The following is a 24,304-nucleotide window of genomic DNA, read 5'->3' as shown; positions in this document are numbered from 1 at the left end:
GCAGCAGCAGCACCCACAGCAGTTGGACCAGGATGAGGCGAGCAAGGACAAGGACCTACAGTAGATCTGGAGGCCTCACTCCTCCACTCCCACCAAAATGTCACATAACCTCAGCCCCTCGTACACATACAGATGGTAGTGGGGGAAGGAGAAGGTGGAGGAGGAAGGACTCAAAGAGTGGGCACTGTTCTGAACGAGACTATTTTAACCTAAAACAAGCTGTTAAACGAAAAGAGACAGAGATAAGCTTTAATTGGCATGTTTGAATTTTTCTCTAGTAACCAACAGTTGAAAAGTTTGAGGACTGGTTTTAGAAAATAAATTTTATATGTGCATCTGAGTTGTGTGCATATTTCTAATTCTGCTACCCGCTAGAGAGTGAATATATTTCCATGTTCTTAGCCTATTACATCATCTTAAATGCCTGCATGATATTATAATTTGGAATTTTTTAAAGTATAAATTGAGAAATAAAAACATCTCTTTAAAGTGTAAATATCATTCATCCCTACATTAACTCAAAACCTCATTAGTACCTGTCAGTTCTTGATGGTATGACACACACTGCAACTAGGAACAGCACAAGCTTAGCTCCCATTTAAAAATTCTTTACTATTTTAACAGAAGTATATGTTATATCCTTCTAAGGTCGTTTCTACAGAGGTGTCCAAACATACTTCCATGCTATGCTATTGCATCAAGAGCATGGCTGTGAAAATCAGCCCTGGTTTTAGTGGGGATTTTGTACTATACTGTAGTCTTTTACTTCAAGGCCTCATTAAAATATAAATATAGGGCCCCAGCCTGCAGTACCTTTTGGGTTTCTGTCTTTATTCTTTCTGCCTGCTCATTTGCTCATTTATTTGAGAAACATTAATTGAGCACCTACTGCATTCTTATCCCTTATCCTGAGGCTTGCCCTTCTTTCTGCCTTCTAACTATAGATCCAAAAGCCCCTTTAAAGCCTCTTCCCTCTCCCATCAAATTTTGTGTTGTTTGCATGGAAACCACATAACCAAACTTAAAAATGTGTACAATTAAGAGTTAATAAGCTTTTGATTGAGGGCCTGAGTCTATGTTAAAGGCAGAAAGAAGAAGGCTTGATAGAAAAGAAGCCCTTGTAGACTTCAGCAAAAAGACAGGCTGCAGCATGTGGTTACCAAGGGTCTTTATTTTTTTTTTCTTTGCTTTTTATCGTAGTTCTCGAATATGTGTTGGAGATGTAGAAAGATGGCATTGCTGGCTAGCAAAGATCTGTGTAACACAAGCTTGGTCTCCAGTCACAGGAGGAACTCTATATGCTTCCAGGTTAGTACCTGAGAAAATCATTGATTAAATACAGGAAGAATGACACAGCATATTAGAAAATTCAGACACTCTCTTTTCTATTTAAGTGCACTCATGATATCCTGGTGTCTTAGAACTGGGTGCTCCTGTGAATGTGAAGTACCTTAAATACATATAAACTTCCTGTTCAAACAGTGCAGTAGGGTGGGGGGAAGTCTGAAGAGCTTCATGGAAAGATTCCCGTCTTTAATTCTAATTCTAATTTATTGCCCCAGCCCAGATGATTTTGTGTAAAAGTCTTTAAAACTACAAAATTCCCTACCCCACAATTATCACCATATTTCTTCCCTTTTTTTCTGTTTATCTTTCTGGTTTCTTCCTATAGGGGACAGGAAGTGAAACTCCCAGGCTCTTTAATTTGGGGCGTAGGCAGGGAAGAAAAGTAATTAAAATCACAAATACATAAAATTAACCTGAGTCCTTAAAACTAAATGTCACCATGGAGACCAGAGCAAGAACTGTCTCCATGGAGATCCCAATGAATTTGTTTTGCTTTAAATTATTATCACTTGTTACCAGATGTCAATTTGGCCAAGGAAAAGATGAGTATGAATGAACGAATATAAGAATTAGCCTCACATGAGAGAATTTGTTAAGGGTAAGTCTAAATTGCTGTGGTTCTTAGTATTTCATCATTCCAATGAATGGGAAGATATCCTAACAGAAAGTATTTCCCCTTAGTTCAGTTCTAATGGAATCACCTGATTATATGGCTCCATAAATGCTACAGGAATAAGTAGGGTAAAATAATTCCTAGAAAAGGCATCTCTCGCTCAGAAGCATCAAGGTGTGATAAGGGCGATATGGCTCTATCAACCACTTCAGTTGCAAGGAAGAGGTGGCTCTTTGGCAATGTTTTATCCCAGTAACGAACCAAAGGTATCCCCTAAAAAGGGTTTTGGATGTATTACTTTATCATGTCTATTATACACAACTGATTTTAATATGAGTAATGAGGTCAAAAATCTCTGTATCACATGCCAGATAAAGAGAAACACAGGAAAAAATATCTAAATGTTTGAACTGTTTAATCAGAGGAAAGTCAGAATTTCTCCCAGATACAGATTTTATTTTGTACCTATATGTACAGTCACTTAACTGATTAAATACTCTGTTGAGAAGCCATGCAAATGGTGTGTTTATAGATATTAAGTGTTCATCAATTAAATAAGAAATCACTAAGATATTAAAATTTAATAAAAATTTAATCTATCATAAAACAAATCAATAGAAAGCTAACAATTATGACCAAAATGCATAAAAATAAGTCAATGACATCATTCAATTTAGAATTTTACACAACCTGAATTTTATTCAGCTTTGTAGGACAGATCTTGGTGACTGGTTGGATATGGAAGAACAAGTATGCCAGCAATACAGTCAGCACAGAAAATGCTAGTGCTTCTCACATTTCACAGTCAATTCTTGCTATCTTTATATTCTATAAAGTTGCCTCGAACACTCAATTAGCAAATACAGAAATACAAGGTTAGGTTTCTGTGAGCCTCTGGTCACAATATTTTTGTCAGTCAAGACATAACCTTGTATTATGTGTGTTTCAGTTTAAAAACACCTTACATAACGTGTATTGTTGATTCATCAACATTGAAATCACTGCCAACTACACCATAATTTAAATCTGAATGAAGCTTTCTAATGCATGCATTTCCTCTGTAAGGTGTGTCAGTCTTCTTGTGCTTACCATGATGCTTAGGGGCCATTTTACCATACAGCAAACAAAAAGCATGAAATGCAAAAAAAAAAAAAGCATTAAATAGAACGTGAAAAGGATACTTGTTTACAGTATGAGAGCTGCAACAAAAAGGCAGAGCGTTGCTTTGTTTGACCTCAGTTGGGAACATGCATGTTGGGCAACTCAAATTTTTTTGCCTTTTTTGCCGCTCTGAGAATGTCTACAAATGACCACAAAAGTCCATCAAGTATTTACACTTGACTTACAAATAAATCGTAGCAAGTGGGTGAATTTACAAACACAGAATCCGGAAATAATAAGGATCAACAGTATTTGTCAACTATTGAAAAAGAATTCTGTTTCCTGTGGGGCTGTTCTTTACTATTCCACTGCACTTGCCTATTCTTTTTTGTCCCTATCCTTAGTTCAAAACCCTGCTCAGGAACCAACCTCCCCACTACACCATTACCTCTGCTTCTTATAATCATTTCTTTTTTGCAAAAATCAGATGATACTGAATTTATTGATATTATTCTCCTTTTCTGCCCTATGGAGCTCCTTGAGGTCGATGGCCATGCCCTAATACATATAACTAACTGTCAGGCCTCTGAGCCCAAGCTAAGCCATCATATCCCCTGTGACCTGCACGTACACATCTAGATGGCCGGTTCCTGCCTTAACTGATGACATTCCACCACAAAAGAAGTGAAAATGGCCTGTTCCTGCCTTAACTGATGACATTATCTTGTGAAATTCCTTCTCCTGGCTCATCCTGACTCAAAAAGCTCCCCCACTGAGCATCTTGCGACCCCCCACTCCTGCCCGCCAGAGAACAAATCCCCTTTGATTGTAATTTTCCTTTATCTACCCAAATCCTATAAAACGGCCCCACCCTTATCTCTGTCGGCTGACTCTCTTTTCAGACTCAGCCCACCTGCACCCAGGTGAAATAAACAGCCTTGTTGCTCACACAAAGCCTGTTTGGTGGTCTCTTCAAATGGACGTGAGCGAAACTAACTTCTACTGTTCTTAATATGTGGCAGGCCATGTGTTAAAGGGTGTTTTACATATCATACCTCATTTAATCTTATAATAATCCTATCATCCCCATTTTACAGTTGCAGAAACAGGCCCAGAGCAGTCAAGTCACTTGCCACAACACACAGCAAGAGAGTTAGTTTTCAAACCTAGAGCCCTAGTTTTAACCATTATGCTATGCTAAATCAATAGTGTTAGCTACTGATACAGTTTGACTGTGTGTCCCCACCCAAATCTCATCTTGATTTGTAATCCCCACATCAGGAGGGACCTGTAGTCCCTATGTGTCAAGGGAGGGAGGTGATTGGATCATAAGAGCAGTTGTCCCCATGCTATTCTCATGATAGTGAGTGAGTTCTCACAAGATTTGATGGTTTTATCAGTGTTTGGAAGTTCCTCCTTCACCCTTCTCTCTCCTGCTGCCTTGTGAAGAAGGTGCTTGCTTTCCCTTTGCCTTCCACCATGGTTGTAAGTTTCCTGAGGCCTCCCAAGACCTGCTGAACTGTAAGTCAATTAAACCTCTTTCCTTTATAAATTACCCCATCTCTGGTATTTATTTATAGCCGTATGAAAATGTACTCATACAGCTACCCTATATTATTGACAACTTATGATTTTCCTAGAATGATGCTAAATGCTTTATAAAAATTATCTCATTGAATCTGTTTCTCTACCTCTATGTCCCCAATATGTACCAAAGTGCATGATACACAAATGTATGTTGGGTTGAATTTAAGTCTTCCTGTTCCCCATCCTTCCTTCTAAAACCAATGCATGAGGTCCCTCTGTATTTTCAGCAGCAGCTGGAATGACTTACAGCGTTCCACTACCCTTCTCTCCTCACCAGGTTCCTCACCCTCTTCTCATTTGTATTCTTCTGCGGTTTTGCTATTGATGTCTGTAACTTTCACAATGCAATTTTCAAAGTAATAGTGGTGCAGCAGAGAGCAGAAGCACTGTCCCTTTGCAAAAGGTCTTTCTCTTTAACAATAACTGCTAGTGGTGATTTATGTTATGACTCAAATCTCTGTGGGGTAGCAGAATCACAGAAGAGCTATGTTTTGCTTGAGAGCTATGAGGTAAGCCCTATATGAGGCTAAAAGAGGATGTTCTGTTTCCCAGTGTAGCTTTGGATTCCAAATCTGTATAACCTCTCATACTGAGTTTAAAGGAGGAAGAGAGACAGTTTCAGGGTTGAGAAGTAAAAGCAGAAAAGTAAACTTGTTGGAAAGCAGGGAATAGGCTTTAGAAAGTTTGCAAGACAGAAACTGCAGGGGTCACATACATGAATGAATGGGATGAAGTCGGGCTTAGCCTTAGGGCTAGAGTCAAAATCATTCATTTCTTTCAAAAGCAAAAACATAAAGTAGACAAGATTTGTGACTTCTTTTCATTTCTTTTCTTTCTTCACACTCCTCCCAAATATTCCAACTACTCCAAATGTAATTACTATCAACAGTAGAGCCAGGAAAGTTAATTCAAGGGAAAGAATTTGAAAAGTCCTAAAAGTTTCCACTTTTCTTCCAGTTATACATCACAGTGTTGCTATTGGTCACTGTGATATTTAATAAAAGAAAGTGAATTCACTTTCTCTTAAAGAGAAAGTGAATTTCCAGGTCAAGGTCTAAAAGCACAAGAAGTAAACCAAATGCTTCTTGGGGCCAAGCAAGAACTTACATGATGGAAGTTCCTAAAGACAGAACAACACCCATCTTAAGGTGTAGCCAGTGCTCAGCTTTGGTACATTCATAGTTCCCCAGAGAAATAAAATCCTCTCTGGCCAGGACTTTCAAATTTTCAAAGATACAACCCTGGATTTACTGTGAATCTCCTAGTTTTAAATGTGGCCAACTAATTAAAATGAAAAAAAAAAAAAGTAAACAGAGCTTATGCCAAACAATGTCTGTTGGCCTTAACCAGTGGGAGATGCCAGTTTGCAGTCTCTGGCCAGAAAAGTTCTCGTATGTAGCCTAGAAAATATGAGGGGCCTCGTTCAAATCACTCCGTGTACACCCTACCCCCAGGAAGTGGCAGCCCTGGAGGCTGGTCCTGTAAATAGGCATCTCCCTCCTGCTGTGCCCCTGGCCTCCAATTCCTTTTATGAGTGAGTGCCTGTCTCAGAAATGTGATTTCCAGGCCTCTGACAGCACCCCCTTTTCACCCCCTATTTATACACACCCGCTCTGTGTGGATGAGCTAAAACCTCAGGTGGCCGGGGATTTGGCTGCTGCGTGGCCCAGTGTGTGGCTGGGAGCTGCTCCTGAAAGGCTCTCCTATTTCCTCCTGGCTGCTCCAACCCTCTCTCCCACTCTCTCCATTTCTCCTTTGAAAATATTTCTTTCACTTTTCTTTCTTTTCTCTCTTTTCTTCCTTCCCATTCCTCTCTCGTCTCATCTTTTTCTCACCTTTCTTCTCATTTCCTTCTTTCTCTACCTTTCTCCCCCACTTTTCTCATTCTTTTTTCCGTTTCCTCTGTCGTCTCCACTCCTGTCCCCTCTCTCTGACTCTCCTTTCCTTTCCTGTTCCATCCTTTCCCCTCTCTTTCCTCCCCGCAGCACCCGGGAACTTGCCGGGGGACTTCGCTCACCAGGAATACACCAACACAGGCTTCGAGTATTTCTTGTGATGGGAGCGGAGGGTCAGGGAGCCCTTGCGCTCCACCAAGTCCGGGGGTCCGATCTCCAACCAGTATTGCTTGCTGTCACACCAGTCCTGGCAGGATCTGTCAAGGCTATCCATGGGAGCCCTCGAGGTATAGACCTCTGAGGAGTTCCCTGTGCACCTGTCCTGCCCGACAGGACCGCAAGTACCAAGATTCGGCGTCTCTTATCTCCTAAGCAACCTGGGGCGGGGCCAATGGAGGGGCGGATCCCTCCAACCTGACTGCCAAACGTTTCCAAGACAATGTCGTTACTGGTAAGAAACTACATTTCCCAGAATGCAGTGAGGGTAGCAACCGGGCTACACAGGTGATGAAAGGGGGAACTGCATCCTGGGATCCGCAGTTTCGCCTGTCCACCCGCCAAATCCTAAGAGTGGCTGGGCGCAGTTATGGGGGAGTGGTAGGTCAGTTAAGGACCAAGGGAAGAGCAAATTCCCTGAACCCCGAGTGGGTCTGTTTGGGCTGCCTTTAGAGAAGTTCTTTTTTTTTTTTTTTTTTTTTTTTTTGAGACGGAGTCTCACTCTGTCGCCCAGGCAGGCTGGAGTGCAGTGGCACGACCTTGGCTCACTGCAACCTCCACCTCCCAGGTTCAAGCGATTCTCCTGCCTCAGCCTCTCAAGTAGCTGGGGTTACAGGGGCCCGCCACCACACCCGGCTAATTTTTTGTATTTTTAGTAGAGACAGGGTTTCACCATGTTGGCCATGCTGGTCTCGACCTCCAGAACTCAAGTGATCCGCCCGCCTCGGTCTTCCAAACTGCTGGGATTACAGGCGTGAACCACCGCGCCCAGCCTTTGCAGAAGTTCTTTTTACCGTCCATCATCCATTGCTACCACACCTTCTGCTTACAAGTTATTTATAATAAGTTTAACTAAAAGAGAACGAGGGAACATCCCCTGAAACCCATAGTTTGTCATTCTATACAGCTTTCCTGCCTGCAAAAAAGGTGGAGCAGACTCATCCAGCAAATCACCGAAAAAGTTTGAAGATCAAAAAGCCTAGCTCCATTTTCAGATCCTCCCTCGATCTTTCTGAACACTAGTTTCTTCCTCTGAAAAACGAAAGAGGGAACGGGACCGTAGAGTGGAGTGGGCACAAGAATCGCAAGTCCTTTCTGGCTATGACGCTGCAAGACTCTAGGTACAGTTTAGGACTCTGGGCATTCAGATCCCCGGGACTTGTCAAGTTCTCCTCATTGACATTTTTGATATTTTGTGACAACACAAATTCATCACATTTTTGTGGTGTGTGTTATATGTGGGAAGGAGATTTCAGAAAGATTGCCTTTTGAAGTTATTGGATAGCTGTGTTACAGAAGAAAACATTGCCTTCAAGAAGTTATTGGATAGATATGTTACAGAAGAAAAGACGTTTATTTCATTTTTGACTTTGCAGGAAAAATTCTTTTTCTGCATATGTAACACATCAGAATTCTTCTCTCCTCCCTAGCCTTAGTCGAGTACCTGAGGGGCATTAAAGGACTTCCTCCTTGCAATCACTTACCCAGCATAGTCCTTAATACAGGTATCTTCAGTGTTGAATGAATGAATGAATGTTCATTGTGTTTGATTACCTTAGATTTACTTTCCAAAAGTGTCTTACTTGAGGAAGACCACATGTACACAAAAAAAATCAAACTTTAAAACAGAGTAAGAGACCATTCACACTACAAATAGATTCTTTGGTTTATAAAAGATGTGTTATAGTGCTCCCATAAATAGTGAGGCACTCTTCTGTATCAGATGGCACAAATTTGATTACATATAACTACTAAGTGCTTTTCCGTGGTCTGTGGTTCATAGTGTGGGTGCCTGTGGTATGCTAAGGTCTCTATTTTACTGATAGCCACAGTTAAAACATATTTCTTAAAACCAAATAAACGATGTGGAGAAATAAGAACACTTTTACACTGTTGGTGGGACTGTAAACTATTTCAACCATTGTGGAAGTCAGTGTGGCGATTCCTCAGGGATCTAGAACTAGAAATACCATTGACCCAGCCATCCCATTACTGGGCATATACCCAAAGGACTATAAATCATGCTGCTATAAAGACACATGCACACGTATGTTTATTCCGGCACTATTCACAATAGCAGAGACTTGGAACCAACCCAAATGTCCAACAATGATAGACTGCATTAAGAAAATGTGGCACATATACACCATGGAATACTATGCAGCCATAAAAAATGATGAGTTCATGTCCTTTGTAGGGACATGGATGAAATTGGAAATCATCATTCTCAGTAAACTATCGCAAGGACAAAAAACCAAACACCGCATATTCTCACTCATAGGTGGGAATTGAACATTGAGAACACAGGGACACAGAAAGGGGAACATCACACTCTGGGGACTGTTGTGGGGTGGGGGGAGGGGGGAGGGATACCTTTAGGAGATATACCTAATGCTAAATGACGAGTTAATGGGTGCAGCACACCAGCATGGCACATGTATACATATGTAACTAACCTGCACATTGTGCACATGTACTCTAAAACTTAAAGTTTAATAATAATAAAATTTAAAAAAAACCAAAGAAATAAACAGTCCATCATCACCAGCCAAATGCTAGGAGAGTGCTGACTGCTATTTTAGCTGCTTTCTCCTAGGCAGAATGAAAAGAAAAATATGTTAACTTTAAAAGGGAAATATGATCCATGTCAAGCTCAATTCTGTCCAATCAAAGCACAGCATATTGCTGTTGCTCCAAAAATATTATCATCATTGCTGTCATCTGTTCATGTGTTCATTTTACTTACGTTTAGAGTGGCGGTAACATAATATATGTGCAACCAATATGTCAGATCTCTGCAGACAATTTCTCTCAAAGATGGAAGCTGCCCAAGGCCAAGCTCTTTCCACAGTGCGTGAGTACCACAGAGATTTAAAAGCTTTTCAGCACACTAAGGAGCAATAAGTTAAGAAAACATGCAAAACAAACATAGCTTGTTATTTTAGAGTTCCTTAAGCCAAGCCGACCACCTATTTGAGTTTGTGAATATGCTTTTTGTTATACTCACTTTCCTGTTTGTATCAAATTTATAAACTTCATTGTCTTCTGTGTCTACTAAATACTTTTCAACATCCTTGTCCTAGGATTTAGGATACTAATTCTGTGATATCCTCGAGTTTATGTGCATTCCATTCTCTTTGTATACACCAATACATACTGTAGAATTTTGGTTTCTTGATTCCTTATCAATAAAATAGGAATAGAACAGCACTTATTGCAGAGGGTTCTTTTTTTTTTTTTTTTTTTTTTTTGAGATGGAGTCTCACTCTGTCACCCAGGCTGGAGTGCAGTGACACAATCTCAGCTCACTACAAGCTCCGCCTCCCGGGTTCACGCCATTCTCCTGCCTCAGCCTCCCAATTAGCTGGGACTACAGGCGCCCGCCGCCACGCCCGGCTAATTTTTTGAATTTTTTTAGTAGAGATGCAGTTTCACCATGTTAGCCAGGATGATCTCGATCTCCTGACCTCGTGATCCACCCATCTCGGCCTCCCAAAGTGCTGGGATTACAGGCGTGAGCCACTGCGCCCGGCCAACGGTTCTTATTAGAATTACATAAGACAATAAATACATTGAAAGCAGGTAGAACAGTGCCTAATAGATGCTCAGTCCTCACTTAAATTTAAACTTCTGCTGCTAGTATTATTACATCATGACTTTGTCTTTATCATTTGTAAAAATATCCTAAAATGTGGTGGGGTTTTTTTTGTGAAGTTTCCTATACTCACTGTTTTCAACCTTTGTCTGTTTACAAGCTCTTTTTAATGAATATCTTTTTTATTCTAGTTTAATATGAAATTTAATAGCCTGGATCAGAAAAATGTAGGCAAGAAATTTGGATATGGTACCAGCGATAATGATAAATTTGCATTCCTATAGAATCCTTTCTCTTCAAGACTATAAGTAAGTTTTATACTTTTTAATTGTGAAATCACTGATCCTCAACATACTTGAGTTATCCCTATTTTCCTCAAACTTTATCAAACCACTGAAGTATAGAGCTTAAAGCAATGCCTTCTATTTATATTAATCCCTTCATGCTGTAATATCCCTATGGTGAGAAAATTAGGGCTCAGGTGGGGGAGGAATTGGGACTTTTCTGTAAGAAAAGTGTAGGCAGGCCAACTCAGGAAGTGAGCTTATGCTAATAAATTTCCTTATTAGCTTTATCAGATTGCTGAAGAGATTGCCAAGAACTGAACAGGGCAGCAAACCTAAAACAGATGTAAACCAACCAGATGTAAACGTCTGTGGGGGCAAACCTCTTTGCCATCTCCTTTCCCTTCCTGTCTTCATCTGTGCTCAATTCCTGGAAAAGCCCCTACTCAGGATCTCCCAAAGTCTCCAGTAGCATGTTTTCCCCCACCATTAAAATTACTTCTCTCTATCAAATGTCTTTCAATTATGCTGAGAGACAAGAATTTAACATTGCTTAAGAAAACTAATTTGTACTATCTGTATGTCAAATCCAGTTTAAATATATTTAAAACTCCTGTTTAAATTGTATAGCACTCAGAAACTAAAAACTAAGCAGTGATGTCCTAATCAAGGATTGTATAGTATTTTTTTTTTTTACTACTCCAGGAATAGGGACTTCCTGTTACTCACCCACATATACATCTGTGGTTTTCCTTTTGAGGATTCTTTACAAAAAGTTGGAGTCCACCTGCTATGTCAAAATGAATAAGAGGTTCTTGCTCAGAAAAGGGGGGATTGGGGGACACACTGGGGGTGGTGAGGAACCAGACCTCCCCTTCTCCAGCTCCCCCCATCCCTATTTTCTTTCCCCTCTTCCTCTCCCTTCTTCTTTTGCTTTTTCCCACTTCCCCCCTTATCCCTTACTTTTCCATGTCCTACTCCTTTTCTTCTTCCTTCCCCTATTTCTCTCTCTCCTCTTCCTCTCTGTCTCTCTGTTTCCTTCCTCTCTTCTTCCAACTTTGAGAAGTAGTATGGATTTTGGAGTCAGAATCTATTGTTGAGAACCCAGGTACAAATCAAATGAAAGAAAAATAATCAGACCTAGAAACCAGAGCCAAAATTTATATGAATAAGTTTATGTCTCACAACGCTCAAAGGAATCAACTTCAGCAAAACTTCAATCTTCTTTCCTTTCCTGTAACTGTAACTACCAACAGTCTTTTTTAGAATGATTTCAACCTTGAGTATGATTCCTCTGTGCTTCTAATTTGAACTGCGAATCAATTAGGCATCTACTTGTCCTTAAGCCATTATCACTAACTAGCATTGATTAAGTGCTAATAATGCAACAGGCATTATTTCTGGAACTCTTACTGTCAGCATGGGGGATTAATTTATTAAATATTCAATGTATACTATAATTCAGCATTTCCTTCATTTTAATATCTAATCCAGCCAATAAGTGAAATACCTTGACAGAGTTATTCATAATTATGATGATAAATTTTAATGCCCAAGATTAGTAATGACATACTCTAGCATAAAGGTAGCTTAGGGACTTTAAAAATGTCCTATAAGTTGGATATCCTTAATTATTCAAAGACCGAATATCCATTTTCATAAAATATTCTCATTATTTTCTCCCCAGTGCTGCTTTGCTTTTTGGAATCTTCATTGTTGTTGTTGTTGTTGTTGTTGTTGTTGTTGTTGTTGAGAAAGAGTTTTGCTCTTGTTGCCCAGGCTGGAGTGCAGTGGTGCGATCTCGACTCACTGCAACCTCCACCTCCCAGGTTCCAGCGATTCTCTTGCCTCAGCCTCCCCAGTAGCTGGGATTACAGGTGCGCACCACCACGCCAGGCTAATTTTTTGTGTTTTTAGTAGAGATGGGGTTTCACCATATAAGCCAACATTCATTGTTTATTAGCAGCAAGAATGAGACAATTTAGCTACCAGTTAAGAGTTCTTATGAAAGGAGTGGTACTTGAAATTAAACTCCGTATCGTTGTGGTTTTCTTTGTTCTTCGTGGTCTTTAATCTGGTTGAAGGAACCTCATCTCTCAGGGAAATAGCTCAGAGAAAATCAGGGGGTGGGGCAGGGGGTCTTTTCTACTCTGAGGGTGATGGAAATTTGCCCATATCCCTGACAAGCCCTGCCACCAACCATGTGGTGAGCAGGCTGGTAAGGAACTGACTGAGAGGCTTCCCCCAGAGGGTCAGGTGTGAGCAGGCAGTTCTGGGTTTGCATAGAACAGAGGCTGTTCTAGGATGAGGACACCTAGTCACCAATCTGGGGGTAATGGAAGGTTCAGGGAAGAAGCTGGAAAATTTCTTGACCTTGTCTGAAAAAGAAAAAAGTACAAAAGGAAGTGAAATTTTCCCTGCTTTTAGGGTTGAATTTTAAGTAGTCATCTAATTGCTTTAATATAAATGACGTCCAGAGAGTTTCCAAGTAAAATGATAATTTCCAGTTAAAGTTTCTATAATAGTAGTGACTCAGCTTTGTTTTTTTAAGAGATGGAGTCTTGCTATGTTGCCAAGGCTGCACTTGAACTCCTGGGCTCAAGTGATCTTCCTGCCTCAGCCTTTCCAGTAGCCGGGACTGCAGGCTCAAACCACTATGCCCAGCATTGAGCTAGTATACTCTTGATGACAAATGACAGAAAGTTAAACTAATTAGGTCAAAAAGAGGAATTTTTTGACTTACATAACTGGGAATTCCAGGGGTACGTCTGGTTTAAGCACATCTGAATCCCAGGGCTTAATAATGTCTTTGGGATACTGTCTCTCTATTTCTTGGTTCTGCTTTACTTTTTGGGTTAGCTTATTCTCAACCAAGCCCTCTCCAAGATGGCCATTGACTTACATTATTCCCTAACTCCCCACAACATGAAGCATTCCTCTTCCTTCAAGCTGTAGCAAAAGTCTTGGTCACTCATTGACCTGACTTGACTCATGCGATCTACTCTGAAAATGTCACTAGAGTCAGGCCCAGAGGTAATGTGGCACTTTCCCCAGCTGGGTCTGTGTCATGAGGTTCCCCTTGAAGGATGATGCCCATCCCTTCTAAACAATCTAGACTGAAAGTATGGAATTGGACTACAGGGAAAAATAGGTTGCTACTTCCAAAGTAAGGGAAAGTGTGCCTGACAGGCAAAAATAATAGATACCCACTGCAGATAGTAACAATAAGACATCCCAACCACATATCACCTGATAGAATACTTTCACATACACAGCAGGTCCTTGAGTAACATCATTTCATTTCATTCAGTGCCATCTCATCATAATGTTGATGAGAAAAACAATTGCTTGCCAGCCGGGGCCATATCTGTGTGGAGTCTGCACGTTCTCCCCATGTCAGTGTGGGTTTTCTCCGGGTACTCTGGTTTCCTCCCACATCTGAAAGCTGTGCAGATTAGGTTCATTGGCATATATACACAGCCCCATTGTAGGTGGGTTCAGGTGGGTTCCAGCCTTGGCCCTGAGCTGCCGAGATAGGCTCTGGCCTCCTACAACCATGAACTGGAATAATTGGGTAAATAATTATCATGCTTGTTTGCTTGTTTGTATTAATCTTTCTTAAATGTATATCTAGCTCACTTTTTTTAATGTTTAATATTAGAGTGTTCATGGTCTTTATTAAGAAGTTTGGTGATGTTTTTGTGACCTGAAATATGCCATGAGAATGTAACTCATTTGTATCAATTAGCCTTTGGTAAAGTTGGTTTCATCACAGCTCATTTTCACTTAAAGTCAGTTTTCAAGAACCTGGTGACAATGCTGAGTGAAGGCTTACTGTACTCTCTTACTTGACCCTCACAAAAACTATGTATTGTATTAGATTCTCCAGAACCAACAGGACATATATAGATACATAAAGGGAGATTAAAACAAGAGTTGTCTCACACGATTATGGAGGCCAAGAAGTCCCACCATCTGCTGTTGGCAGCTGGAGTTCCCAGAAAGCCAGTGGGATAATTTAGTTCAAGTCTGAAGGCCTGAGAACCAGTGGAGCCAATGGTGCAACTCCCAGCATGAGTCCAAAGGCCAGAGAATCCGGGGAGTAGCTGGTGTAAGTCTTGGAATTCAAAGGCCTGAAAACCAGGAGCTCGGATGTCTGAGGGTCCAAGAAGACAGAGAGAGAGAATTTGCTTTTCCTCTGCCTCTTGGTTCTATTTGGGTGTTCATTGGATTGAGTGACGCTGGTCTGCAATGGCGAGGGCAGATATTTACTCAGTCTACTGAGTAAATGCTAATTTCTTCCAGAAACACCCTCACAAACACACTCAGAAACAATGCTTTACCAACTATCTGAGTACTCCTTAGCCCAGTCAGGGTGACACATAAAATTACCCATCACAGATACACAGTTGACCCTTGAACAACATGGGTTTGAATTGCACAGATCCACTTATACGTGGATTTCTTTTCAGTAAGTTACACTGAGTGTGCCAGACTCTCCTGCCTCCCCTTCCACCTCCTCTACCTCTTCCACCTCTGCTGAACCTGAGACGGCAAGATCAACCCATCTTCTTCCTCCTCTTCCTCAGCCTACCCAAGTGAAGACAAGGAAGATGAAGACTTTTGTGACGATGCACTTCCACTCAATAAATAGTAAATCTATTTTCTCTTCCTTATAATTTTCTTGATAACATTTTCTTTTCTCTAGCTTACTTTATTGTGAGACTAATACATATGACATACAATATATAGGTTAAGTGACTGTTTATGTTATTGGTGAGGCTTCCAGTCAACAGTAGGCTATTAGCAGTTAAATTTTAGGGGAATCAAAAGCTATACATGGATTTTTGACTGCACGGAGGGCTGGCACCCCTAACCCTACATTGTTCAAGGGTCCACTGTATATTGTCATTTCTATTTCTAAGGTGAGTAAACTGAATAGCATCTAGTAAGCCAGTCCTGCATTCTTATCTTTGGACTTCAAGGAATTTCTCATTGTACTACAGAAACCACACTTAAATACACACACACACATACACACACACATACACACACACTATATATGATCTATGTGTAGAAGTCTGCACCTAAGATTATTTCCTCATAGCCATTATCTCCATAACTTTTGTGTCCTGTGGGTATGTGATTACTTACCACCTAAGGCATTGGTAGCTGGTCAATTAGCAGAATGTTTCTAAAGTTTCTCCCTTGTTAATTGCCTCTAAAATGATAGAATTCAACTTCCCCAAGGCTTTCAAAAAATATGGTCAAATAGCTTGAGTCCTGTCCTTTGGCCTTGTTACTTGGTATCAGATTTCCTTTTTGTCCTGAAGAACATCTGGCCTACAATCCGCCATTCTTTGCTCTAATCCTGTTTGTGTCTGGATTGATTTTTCTTCTCTGGGTAATTTCACCCCACTGTGGTGTGTCCATTGTCCCTGGTAAGACTAGAGGACTCAATTCTTTCTTCTTCAGGGTTCTATTGTCACTGTAGAATTTAAAGATGGTAAAGAGTAGCTGAATCTCTAAAACATTTCAACCCTATATTTTTATACCACAGGGGAAGATTATATGCTTTGTTTTCTCCAAAGCTATTATTTTAAAACAAGTATGATTTTATTTTCACACAAAATTCTAAGGAAAAAAAATTACTGAGATCTTGATGTCCTCTGCAAGAATATTCAAATGTCTGTATCCAATTCTATCAAGAATTTGTTTTAATATTAGAGGAAATGACCCTGAAATATATTTTAAGTTTTATTATATAGCTCATGCCATGTCATCTCATCTCATTTACCAGTGTCTGTTCTATTTCGTTTAAAATGAACTAAATTCTTACTCCTGACTGAACCTTATTATTATTAAAAAATGCATCATATTTTCTCCCAGTGTGGATATGCATGAGGACAATATTTTGCATAAAATTAATTGCCTTTCTTCTTGACATATTACAAGGATGACTATTTTGGAAGTAAAATATATTAATGATTACTCTGATTCATCAATTTGAAAGGTTTCTTCAATACTGACACAAAGTTTTCTTCTATTATAGTCAGAATGCGGGATAAATACTTTTTATAGGTGGCTTCAATGTCTTATTTTTTTCATCTAAATATAGAGAGAGTCATGGAATAAACTAGCCTAGAATCTGAGCACTGGGAGGGTAAAGGTTATTTGATACAGCATCTTAGCCAAAGTGTAATGGCTGAGGATACGTATTCTGCATCCACATAAGTGTAGAGAGGACACTTACACTCACAAAGGCAGCTTATGCCAATTTATACAAGTTCCATGTTCTATTGAGCTAAAATGAACCTTCTTGCTAGATCTACCTGTATATTCTACTTTTGGAAGGCTAAAGATAAGTCTTACTTCTCTCTCATGAGGTCCTTTCAGATATTTGAAGAAGAGTTCACATGCTTTCTCTTTTTTTCCAGATAAACTAAACAAACCTACCTGCTCTTCGTCTTTATGATGACTGGCACCACTGGATGTGCATCACTTTGGCTAAGGTCCCTGTCAAAAGTGTTTATCAGAAACCCTTTTGTTTTTCTGATAAACACGGAATGTTTTACTCTGACTGGCTCCAAGTACAGTGGGGCTACTGCCTTCCATACACTTGATTCTGTACTTTTACTAGCCTTGACTAAGCAAGAAGGAAGGAAGAAAAGATGGAGGAAAGGAATAAAGAGAGGAATGTGGCAATGGAAGGTAGAATAAAGAGAAGACAGACAAACTGAAATCAGAGCAGAGAAAAATAAACAAATTCAAAATAAATAAGGCTTATTTAAAATAAATGTATTCTCCAAGGCTAATACGGACCCACCACCCGGAGACTAAGTTCTGGACTTCTGGCAAGCTTGGAAAGCTTATAAGAAGTCCTCCAGCATGAAGCCAGGGACATTTTGATATGGGACAGGGTCAAGGGAGGGCTGGGAGGAGAAGGGCATGGTCTTTGGTGAGGGCTCCACCCCTGGGCCTATGCCCACGGACCTAGGTGAGGACAGGCATTTCTGTTTTCATGCCCAAATGCTGCATTTTCCAAGATTGCCCTGGCCTGCCATGCCACATCCTGTGCATATAAAAACCCCAAGACCCTAGAAGGCAGAGACACAAGTGACTGGACATTGAGAGAAACACACCAGCAGAAGAGCACAGAAGTGGCTGGACGTCAAGAGGAGCAAAGGAGCAGAGGAGCACACTGACAGACACCAGCAGATGGCACGTCATCGACTTCTGAGCGGCCCAATTCCGGGGGAAAACCATCTTCCCACTCCACTTGCCTTCTGCCTCCCCATCCATCTGCTGAAAACTTCCAGTCAATAAAACCTTGCACTCATTCTCCAAGCCCACGTGTGATGTGATTCTTCTGGTACACCAAGGCAAGAACCCTGGGATACAGAAAGCCCTCTGTCATTGCAATAAGGCAGAGGGTCTAATCGAGCTGATAAACACAAGCCACCTACGGATGGCTAAACTGAAAGAGCACCCTGTAACACACCCCCACTGGGGCTTCAGCTGTAAACATTCACCCCTAGAAACTGCCATGGAGTCGGAGCCCCACAACCTGCCCATCTGCATGCTCCCCTAGAGGTCTGAGCAGCAGGGAACCAAAGAGGTGAGCCACGCCCCCATCGTTCGCCCTGCATGGGGGACAAGGGAAATTTTCCTGGTTTATTTTGAAGGGGCCTATGAAAATACAAATCCTCTCTGAAGCCATATACCCCCAATCTAGGCCCTCAAGAGTCCCCCAGATTAAATTCAAGAAATGTGAGCTCACAAGAAAACATTGCTAAACTTAGAAGGAAATAAGCTAGGATGAGCAAAACAATAACAACAGAGGTACGTTCCCCTCCTTGCCCCAGTTCAGAAGTATGAATTATTAGACACAGGACGTGAGATAAATCTGAATGGAAATTCTAAGGAAACAAATCTTGGAATAATAAAATAATTTTATCAAGCAATAAGACACTATCAAAAATGGTCAGAAATTTTCAATATTTTAGTAGTTTCTTTCTCTCATCATGGAAATCCTCTGAAGCCACAGAAAATTTAGAAAACAAAAACTCAGATTTTGGTAAAATTAAAAGAGACTCGAAAACATTTTTAAAGGCTACTGAGTAATTGTATTCCTTTGGGAGTCATGTGGCAGTAAATAGAGAGAAGCCTAAGAATGATGCAAAATCCACACCACTCCCCCTAAGATTTCCTACCCTAATCCAAGGGATAGGAATATGATGCATATTACATCACCCCTGTGATTATGTCACAATACATGACAAACGGGGTTTTGCAAATGTAATTAAGAGTACTACCCAGATGATTTTGAGTTAACTAAAAGAGAAATTATCCTAGTGATTCTAATCTAATCATATGAGCTCTTTGAAAGCAGAGTTTTCTCTGGCTGGTGGCAGAAGGGAAAGTCAGAGAGATTTGAAACACAGAAAGGTTCAAAGTGCCATTTCTAGCTTTGAAGATGAAAAGGTCATGTGAAAGACAGGGGAGAGGCCTCTAGAACCAAAGAGTAAATTTCAGCTGAAGGCTAGCAGGAAAACAGAGACCTCAGGCCCATAGCTGTAAGGAACTAAATTCTGTCAGCAACTGGAATGAGCTTGGAAGTGGATTCCTTCCCAGAGCTTCCAGATAAAAGCCCAGTCCAACTAAAAGCTGGATTTTGGCCTTGTGAGACCCTAAAGTGGAGAACCCAATTAAGCCTTTCCAGACTTCTGTCCTATAGAATTGTGAGCTAATAAATGGGTGTTGTTTTAAGCCATTTCATTTGTGGTGATTTTTAATGCAGCAATAGAAAACCAAAATGATATTTCAGAAAGTAGGGTTTAAAAATTGTTTTTGAAGATGATGAGTAACATCTTGAGGTACAGGAACTATCCCTAATGAGCAGGAAATGGATTAGGAAAAGAGGTAAATGTTATCAGATGGCTCCCTTGTGATTGACATAGCAGAAGAGGAGGGCTGACAAGAATTGACTAGCGTATATCCTCCAACAGCATGAATGAGCCTATGTCTTGTAATCTTTGCCAAAAGATAATATTTTTAGTATTTCCATCAATATAAAATTATATCCTTTGTGCTATGTTAATTATTTTGACCTGGAATTATCCTTGTTTGATATGAATATTGCAACATCAACATTTTGATTATTGGTGATTTTTCCAGTGCATCTTGGCTTATCTTTTTATACTAAGCCATCTAGGATTATTAGGATGGGTTTCATTTATAGAGAGAGAGTATAATTAATGTTTGCTTGTAAAAAAAATATTCAAACCATTTCTTTTGGTTGTGATAACTTATTTTTTGTCTGATGACATCTTTTTCTTGTTTTTCAATGTTTTCTCACTTTCCTTTTATTTCTCTGTTGTTTATAGACAAGACTTTAATTGCTATTGTACTTTCATTACTCTTAAAAGCACACATTCTATTTTTATTTTTCTAGTAGTTCCTATGAAGCTTTTCACTTTCTTTAATCTGTACTTCTCTATTTATATTAAGATCAAGAATGAAACGTTAGCTTTTGACATTGCTTAAGATGGCAGTGCTGAGAACAAGGTATGACATCAACAAATGCTTATTCTATTAGACTTAGTTGAAATTAGTTTTTCTCAATTTCATTTGAAATTATGTGAGACATGGGATTTGTACAACATCTCAGACAGCTCAGAGAAAAAAAAGCAATATGGTCTCTGATAATGCAAATACAAATGTTTCTAAATTAATAGTAAGAAAACACTGCCAAAGTTTCATTACTTTTACTTACTACTCTTTGTTGAGAGCCGTCAAAGTGCTACATTTTTTAATGTATGTACAAAAATAACTTTGGTAGTTGACAATCAATCTCTCTTCCTGTTCAAAGAAAACCCAAAGCAGAACTATTAGTTCATTTACCTTCAAGTGCCTTTTGCTTTTTTCTAATCTAAACTCCCACACATGGAATGTAGCAGTACCTCCACAATTCCCAGAAGGTTTCTAAGCACCTGCAAGTGGCGTCCTGTCCAAGGTCAATTTGACTGTCAGAATATATTATCATCAAGCCCTTCAGCAAGTTGTGCACCTTATCACTATGGCTCCACAAATAGTTTTATTTGAGTGATATAGTCCTAAATCACCTAAATCTGAGAGTAATAAAAAGCAGTTTCAAAGATTCACACAGTAATTTCGTTAAGGTTTCTAGATAAAACATGATGGCCATGAAGGTAGTTTGGGAGAAAAAACAATTGTCACTTCTGTTTGCCTTTCATTTCCTGCCCATGTTCCTTTTTGAACTGAAGGATAAGCTGTATAGCTGACCTAAGGGTTTCTTACCATGAGTCTCAGAGGCTACTGGGAAACTGACCCTATTCTGGCTCTGCAGTGTTAAATTTAAGAGTATGTATACTTGGACCAGAATAGAATCCAGTAGTCTGGAGAGACCAAAGGTGATAAATGAGGACTGTTCACACCTAGGTTTACTGTACTGTATTGTATTGCCTCTTGTAATTATTTTTTGTGTTGTATTGAGAGATTGAATATACAAATGAAAAATGACCAGACCACACATAAAAGGGGAACTCTGACCCACAACCTATAACAGTCTCCCCAGGAACTCAACCAGCCCAGGAAGCCAGCCTGCTATAAGTCAGACTTGTAGAAAGTCAGACTACTATCTCCATTGACAGTCTTGAAAGCCAAACAATGGTTCCTAGAACAATCAACCCCAAATGGCCAGGACTTTGAGGTAGGAGATCAGCAGGACTTGTCCTCTAAGCACCAGTCATGACCCTGCTGATAAAACAAGATGTAGCAAAGAAACTGACCCAAAACCACCAGGACTAGGAACTATAACACATTTGCATAAGACACTCCCGCCAGTGCCTTGACAGTTTACAAATGATGCCATGGTAATGAACCAGAAGTTGCCTTATATGGTTCTTGGAACTTGTCGCCCCTTTTCCAGAAAGTTTGTAAATAATTCGCCCTTTATTTAACTTACAATTAAGAGTGGGTATAAGTACAGTTAACCAGGAATTCACAAGTGCTAGTCTGGTCCACTCTACCTATAGGGTAGCCCTGCTGTGTCTATGGTGCAGCCATTTACGTGTACACTGTTTCTCTAATAAACTTGCTTTTTTTCCCTGTTGGCTTACTCTTGAATTCTTTCCTGAGAAAAGCCAAGAACCTTCCCAGGTGAAGCCTCAATTTGGGGGTACACCTGCATCAGCCTAGTGACCATGGAGGGATGAAGGAACAAACAACACAAACAAGACAAACAAGACAAGGACTCATTACAGGTGGGAGCTGTAAGTCTATAGGGCTTTAATGCTATAGAGCTGTGCAGCAGTAGCCAAAGCATCCTTTCAGAGCCATTATCTTTCCTGGTGACTAACAGGCTGAGGGAACCTGAGGGAAATCTTCACCCATAACCCAAATTAAAACTGATTGGCACCAACTGGCTTCCACGGATGGCTGAGTCTCTCTTTTGTTCCCCATTGATATCGACCTTTCTGGGTGAATGAGGAAGTGGAAACAGCACCTCTGGCTTGATAATTTGTTATCCCCTGTCATTTAGGTGGCCCAGAAGGGCACATGACTGGCACATTTTTGTTGCTCTTTTTCTCAGACCTTTTTCTTTTGCGTCTCTAACGGCCAGCCATTTTACTTTTACACCAATTTCATTGTCACATTTGTGGTCTTTGCTTTAGCAATGGGGGCGATTGTTTATTTTGAGAGGTTCTCACATTGTACTGATTGTGGAACACCAGAGTCACATTGTTTTGTGGCCCCAGTTATCAGTTATGTTAGGTCTTGGGCCTTTGTAATTCACTGTTGGCCAACCCTCACATGCCCCAGGGTTTTTGGCATTTGGGGAAGGGACCCTCGTTGGCCGATGCTCCAGGTTTTTTGGCAGTAGGCATCCTTTTAGCATTGTTCGCCTTTGTCATACTGCTCATTTCAGTAAACACTTTCTTTGCTTTTTGTAGAATTCAGACTATGAGAATCCCATTACCCCCTCCTTCTATATTTTCCTTGTTAAAACACCTCTTTTGTCATAGTCCACTTACTGGTAGAAGCAGTCACCACTCCACTTCCCAGTCATATCTCAAAATTCACTTTTGTCATGCCCTGCTAACTGTATTTATGCCCCCTTTGCAAGAATTGGTGAAAATTCCCCCACTGACCTTTCTTGAGGAAAAGGGAGGTGGGAATATCTGAAAGGGAAAATAAGTGGGCTCTCGCTAGATTTAGAAAAATTTCTGCGTCTAGTACAGATCTTTGCTAAACATGGGGACGACACCAAGCATCCCAGGGGACTCGCTGCTAGGATGCCTTTTAGGCAATTGGAAGAAATTCCAATTAGACAGCACAAAGTGAAAGAAACTCTTTTTCTATTGCAACACCATTTGGGTTCAATACAAATTGGGAGACCAAGAAATCTGGCCTAAAATGATACTATTTATAACTGGGCTTATTCTGTAAAAAAGGAAGGAAAGTAGGGAGAGGTTCTTTATGTACCGGCATTTTTTTTTTTTTTTTTTTGAGACGGAGTCTCTCTCTGTCGCCCAGGCTGGAGTGCACTGGCGCGATCTCGGCTCACTGCAAGCTCCACCTCCCGGGTTCGCGCCATTCTCCTACCTCAACCTCCCGAGTAGCTGGGACTACAGGTGCCCGCTACCACGCCCGGCTAATTTTTTGTATTTTTAGTAGAGACGGGGTTTCACCCTTTTAGCCAGGATGGTCTCAATGTCCTGACCTCGTGATCCGCCCGCCTCGGCCTCCCAAAGTGCTGGGATTACAGGCGTGTATGTACCGGCTTTTATGGCCACTTACCAGGATTCGGACTTAAGGGACAACTGTAGGATTTGTGTGGCTCATCTCACTTCCAGGCACAAAGAAGCCACACCAGATATCCCAGATAATGCCCTCCCAGTGACTCCTCTTAGGAGGCCTGTGCCTCCTCCCCAGTGCCGAGCCTCCTCAGTTCCCCAATTCTGAAGTGGCTCCCATCCAAGGTTACCAAACACCCTTCTCCCTTATCCAACTAAACCCAGCCTGTAACCACTGCGGCCCAAGGAAGTAAGTCCAACCAATACCACCAAGAGTAGGTCCCCATATCAGCCCCTAAAACTGAGGCTGTGACCATTTTGAGAGGTAGCTGATGGAGATGTGGGGACAACAAGTATATGTGCCTTTTCTATGTCTGATTTGGCTTTACGCAAAGAGAAATTTGGTGAGTTTTCAGAGGACCCAGGGAAGTTTGTAGAATAGTTTGTTAAGTTGACCATGTCCTTTGACTTAACTTGACATGAGTTGCAAATATTGTTGTCCACCTGTACTGTACTGTAGAGGAGAAACAAAGGGTTCTGTGTACTGCCTGTGAATATGCAGATGGAGTGGCTGCTCATAACTAAGGCCATGGCATTTATCGTGTGAGGGGAGATCCATTTCCAGATCTGGACCCTCAGTGTTATTACCAGAGGGGTTCCCAAGACCTCAAATGCTAAATCACATGGTAGTTCATTTAATTGAAGGTATGAAAAAGTATGTGGTTAAGCCACTCAATCATGACAAGGTTAGAGAAGTAACTCAGGGGAAGGACAAAAATCCTGCTCTGTTTTAGGGCTGTTTGGTTGAGGCCCTCAGGAAATATACAAATGCAGACCCAGACTCCCCA

At 40.7% G+C, this 24,304-nt stretch overlaps 1 protein-coding gene and 1 long non-coding RNA gene across 5 annotated transcripts in view; one reads left to right on the top strand and one right to left on the bottom strand.

Annotated features, from left to right (window-relative positions):
- Window positions 1–6,917, bottom strand: part of CFAP95 (cilia and flagella associated protein 95) — an 83,534-nt gene extending 76,617 nt beyond the window's left edge. Inside the window, exon 1 of one of the 2 annotated variants that reach the window (XM_024252459.3) lies at window positions 6,666–6,917. In XM_024252459.3, coding sequence (XP_024108227.3) covers window positions 6,666–6,817 — 152 coding nt within the window. In that variant the 5' untranslated portion in view covers window positions 6,818–6,917. The remainder of the gene's footprint in view (window positions 1–6,665) is intronic. The other variant, XM_024252461.3, reaches the window with a different exon arrangement.
- Window positions 6,318–17,985, top strand: LOC112134987 (uncharacterized). Of its 3 annotated transcripts, none has more exons than XR_002916310.3 (5): window positions 6,318–6,994; window positions 7,416–8,264; window positions 9,512–9,613; window positions 10,546–10,662; window positions 17,076–17,985. It is a non-coding gene; the product is annotated as an uncharacterized LOC112134987 (long non-coding RNA). The 3 variants fall into 3 exon arrangements; XR_008509714.2 differs by having other exon boundaries at window positions 6,991–7,047; XR_008509713.2 differs by lacking the exon at window positions 6,318–6,994 and adding an exon at window positions 7,014–7,144.
- Window positions 17,986–24,304: the final 6,319 nt, after the last annotated feature.

Source organism: Pongo abelii, chromosome 13 (genome assembly GCF_028885655.2).
Source record: "Pongo abelii isolate AG06213 chromosome 13, NHGRI_mPonAbe1-v2.0_pri, whole genome shotgun sequence".
Lineage (NCBI taxonomy): Eukaryota > Metazoa > Chordata > Mammalia > Primates > Hominidae > Pongo > Pongo abelii.
This window is presented reverse-complemented; position numbering and strand designations above follow the sequence as displayed.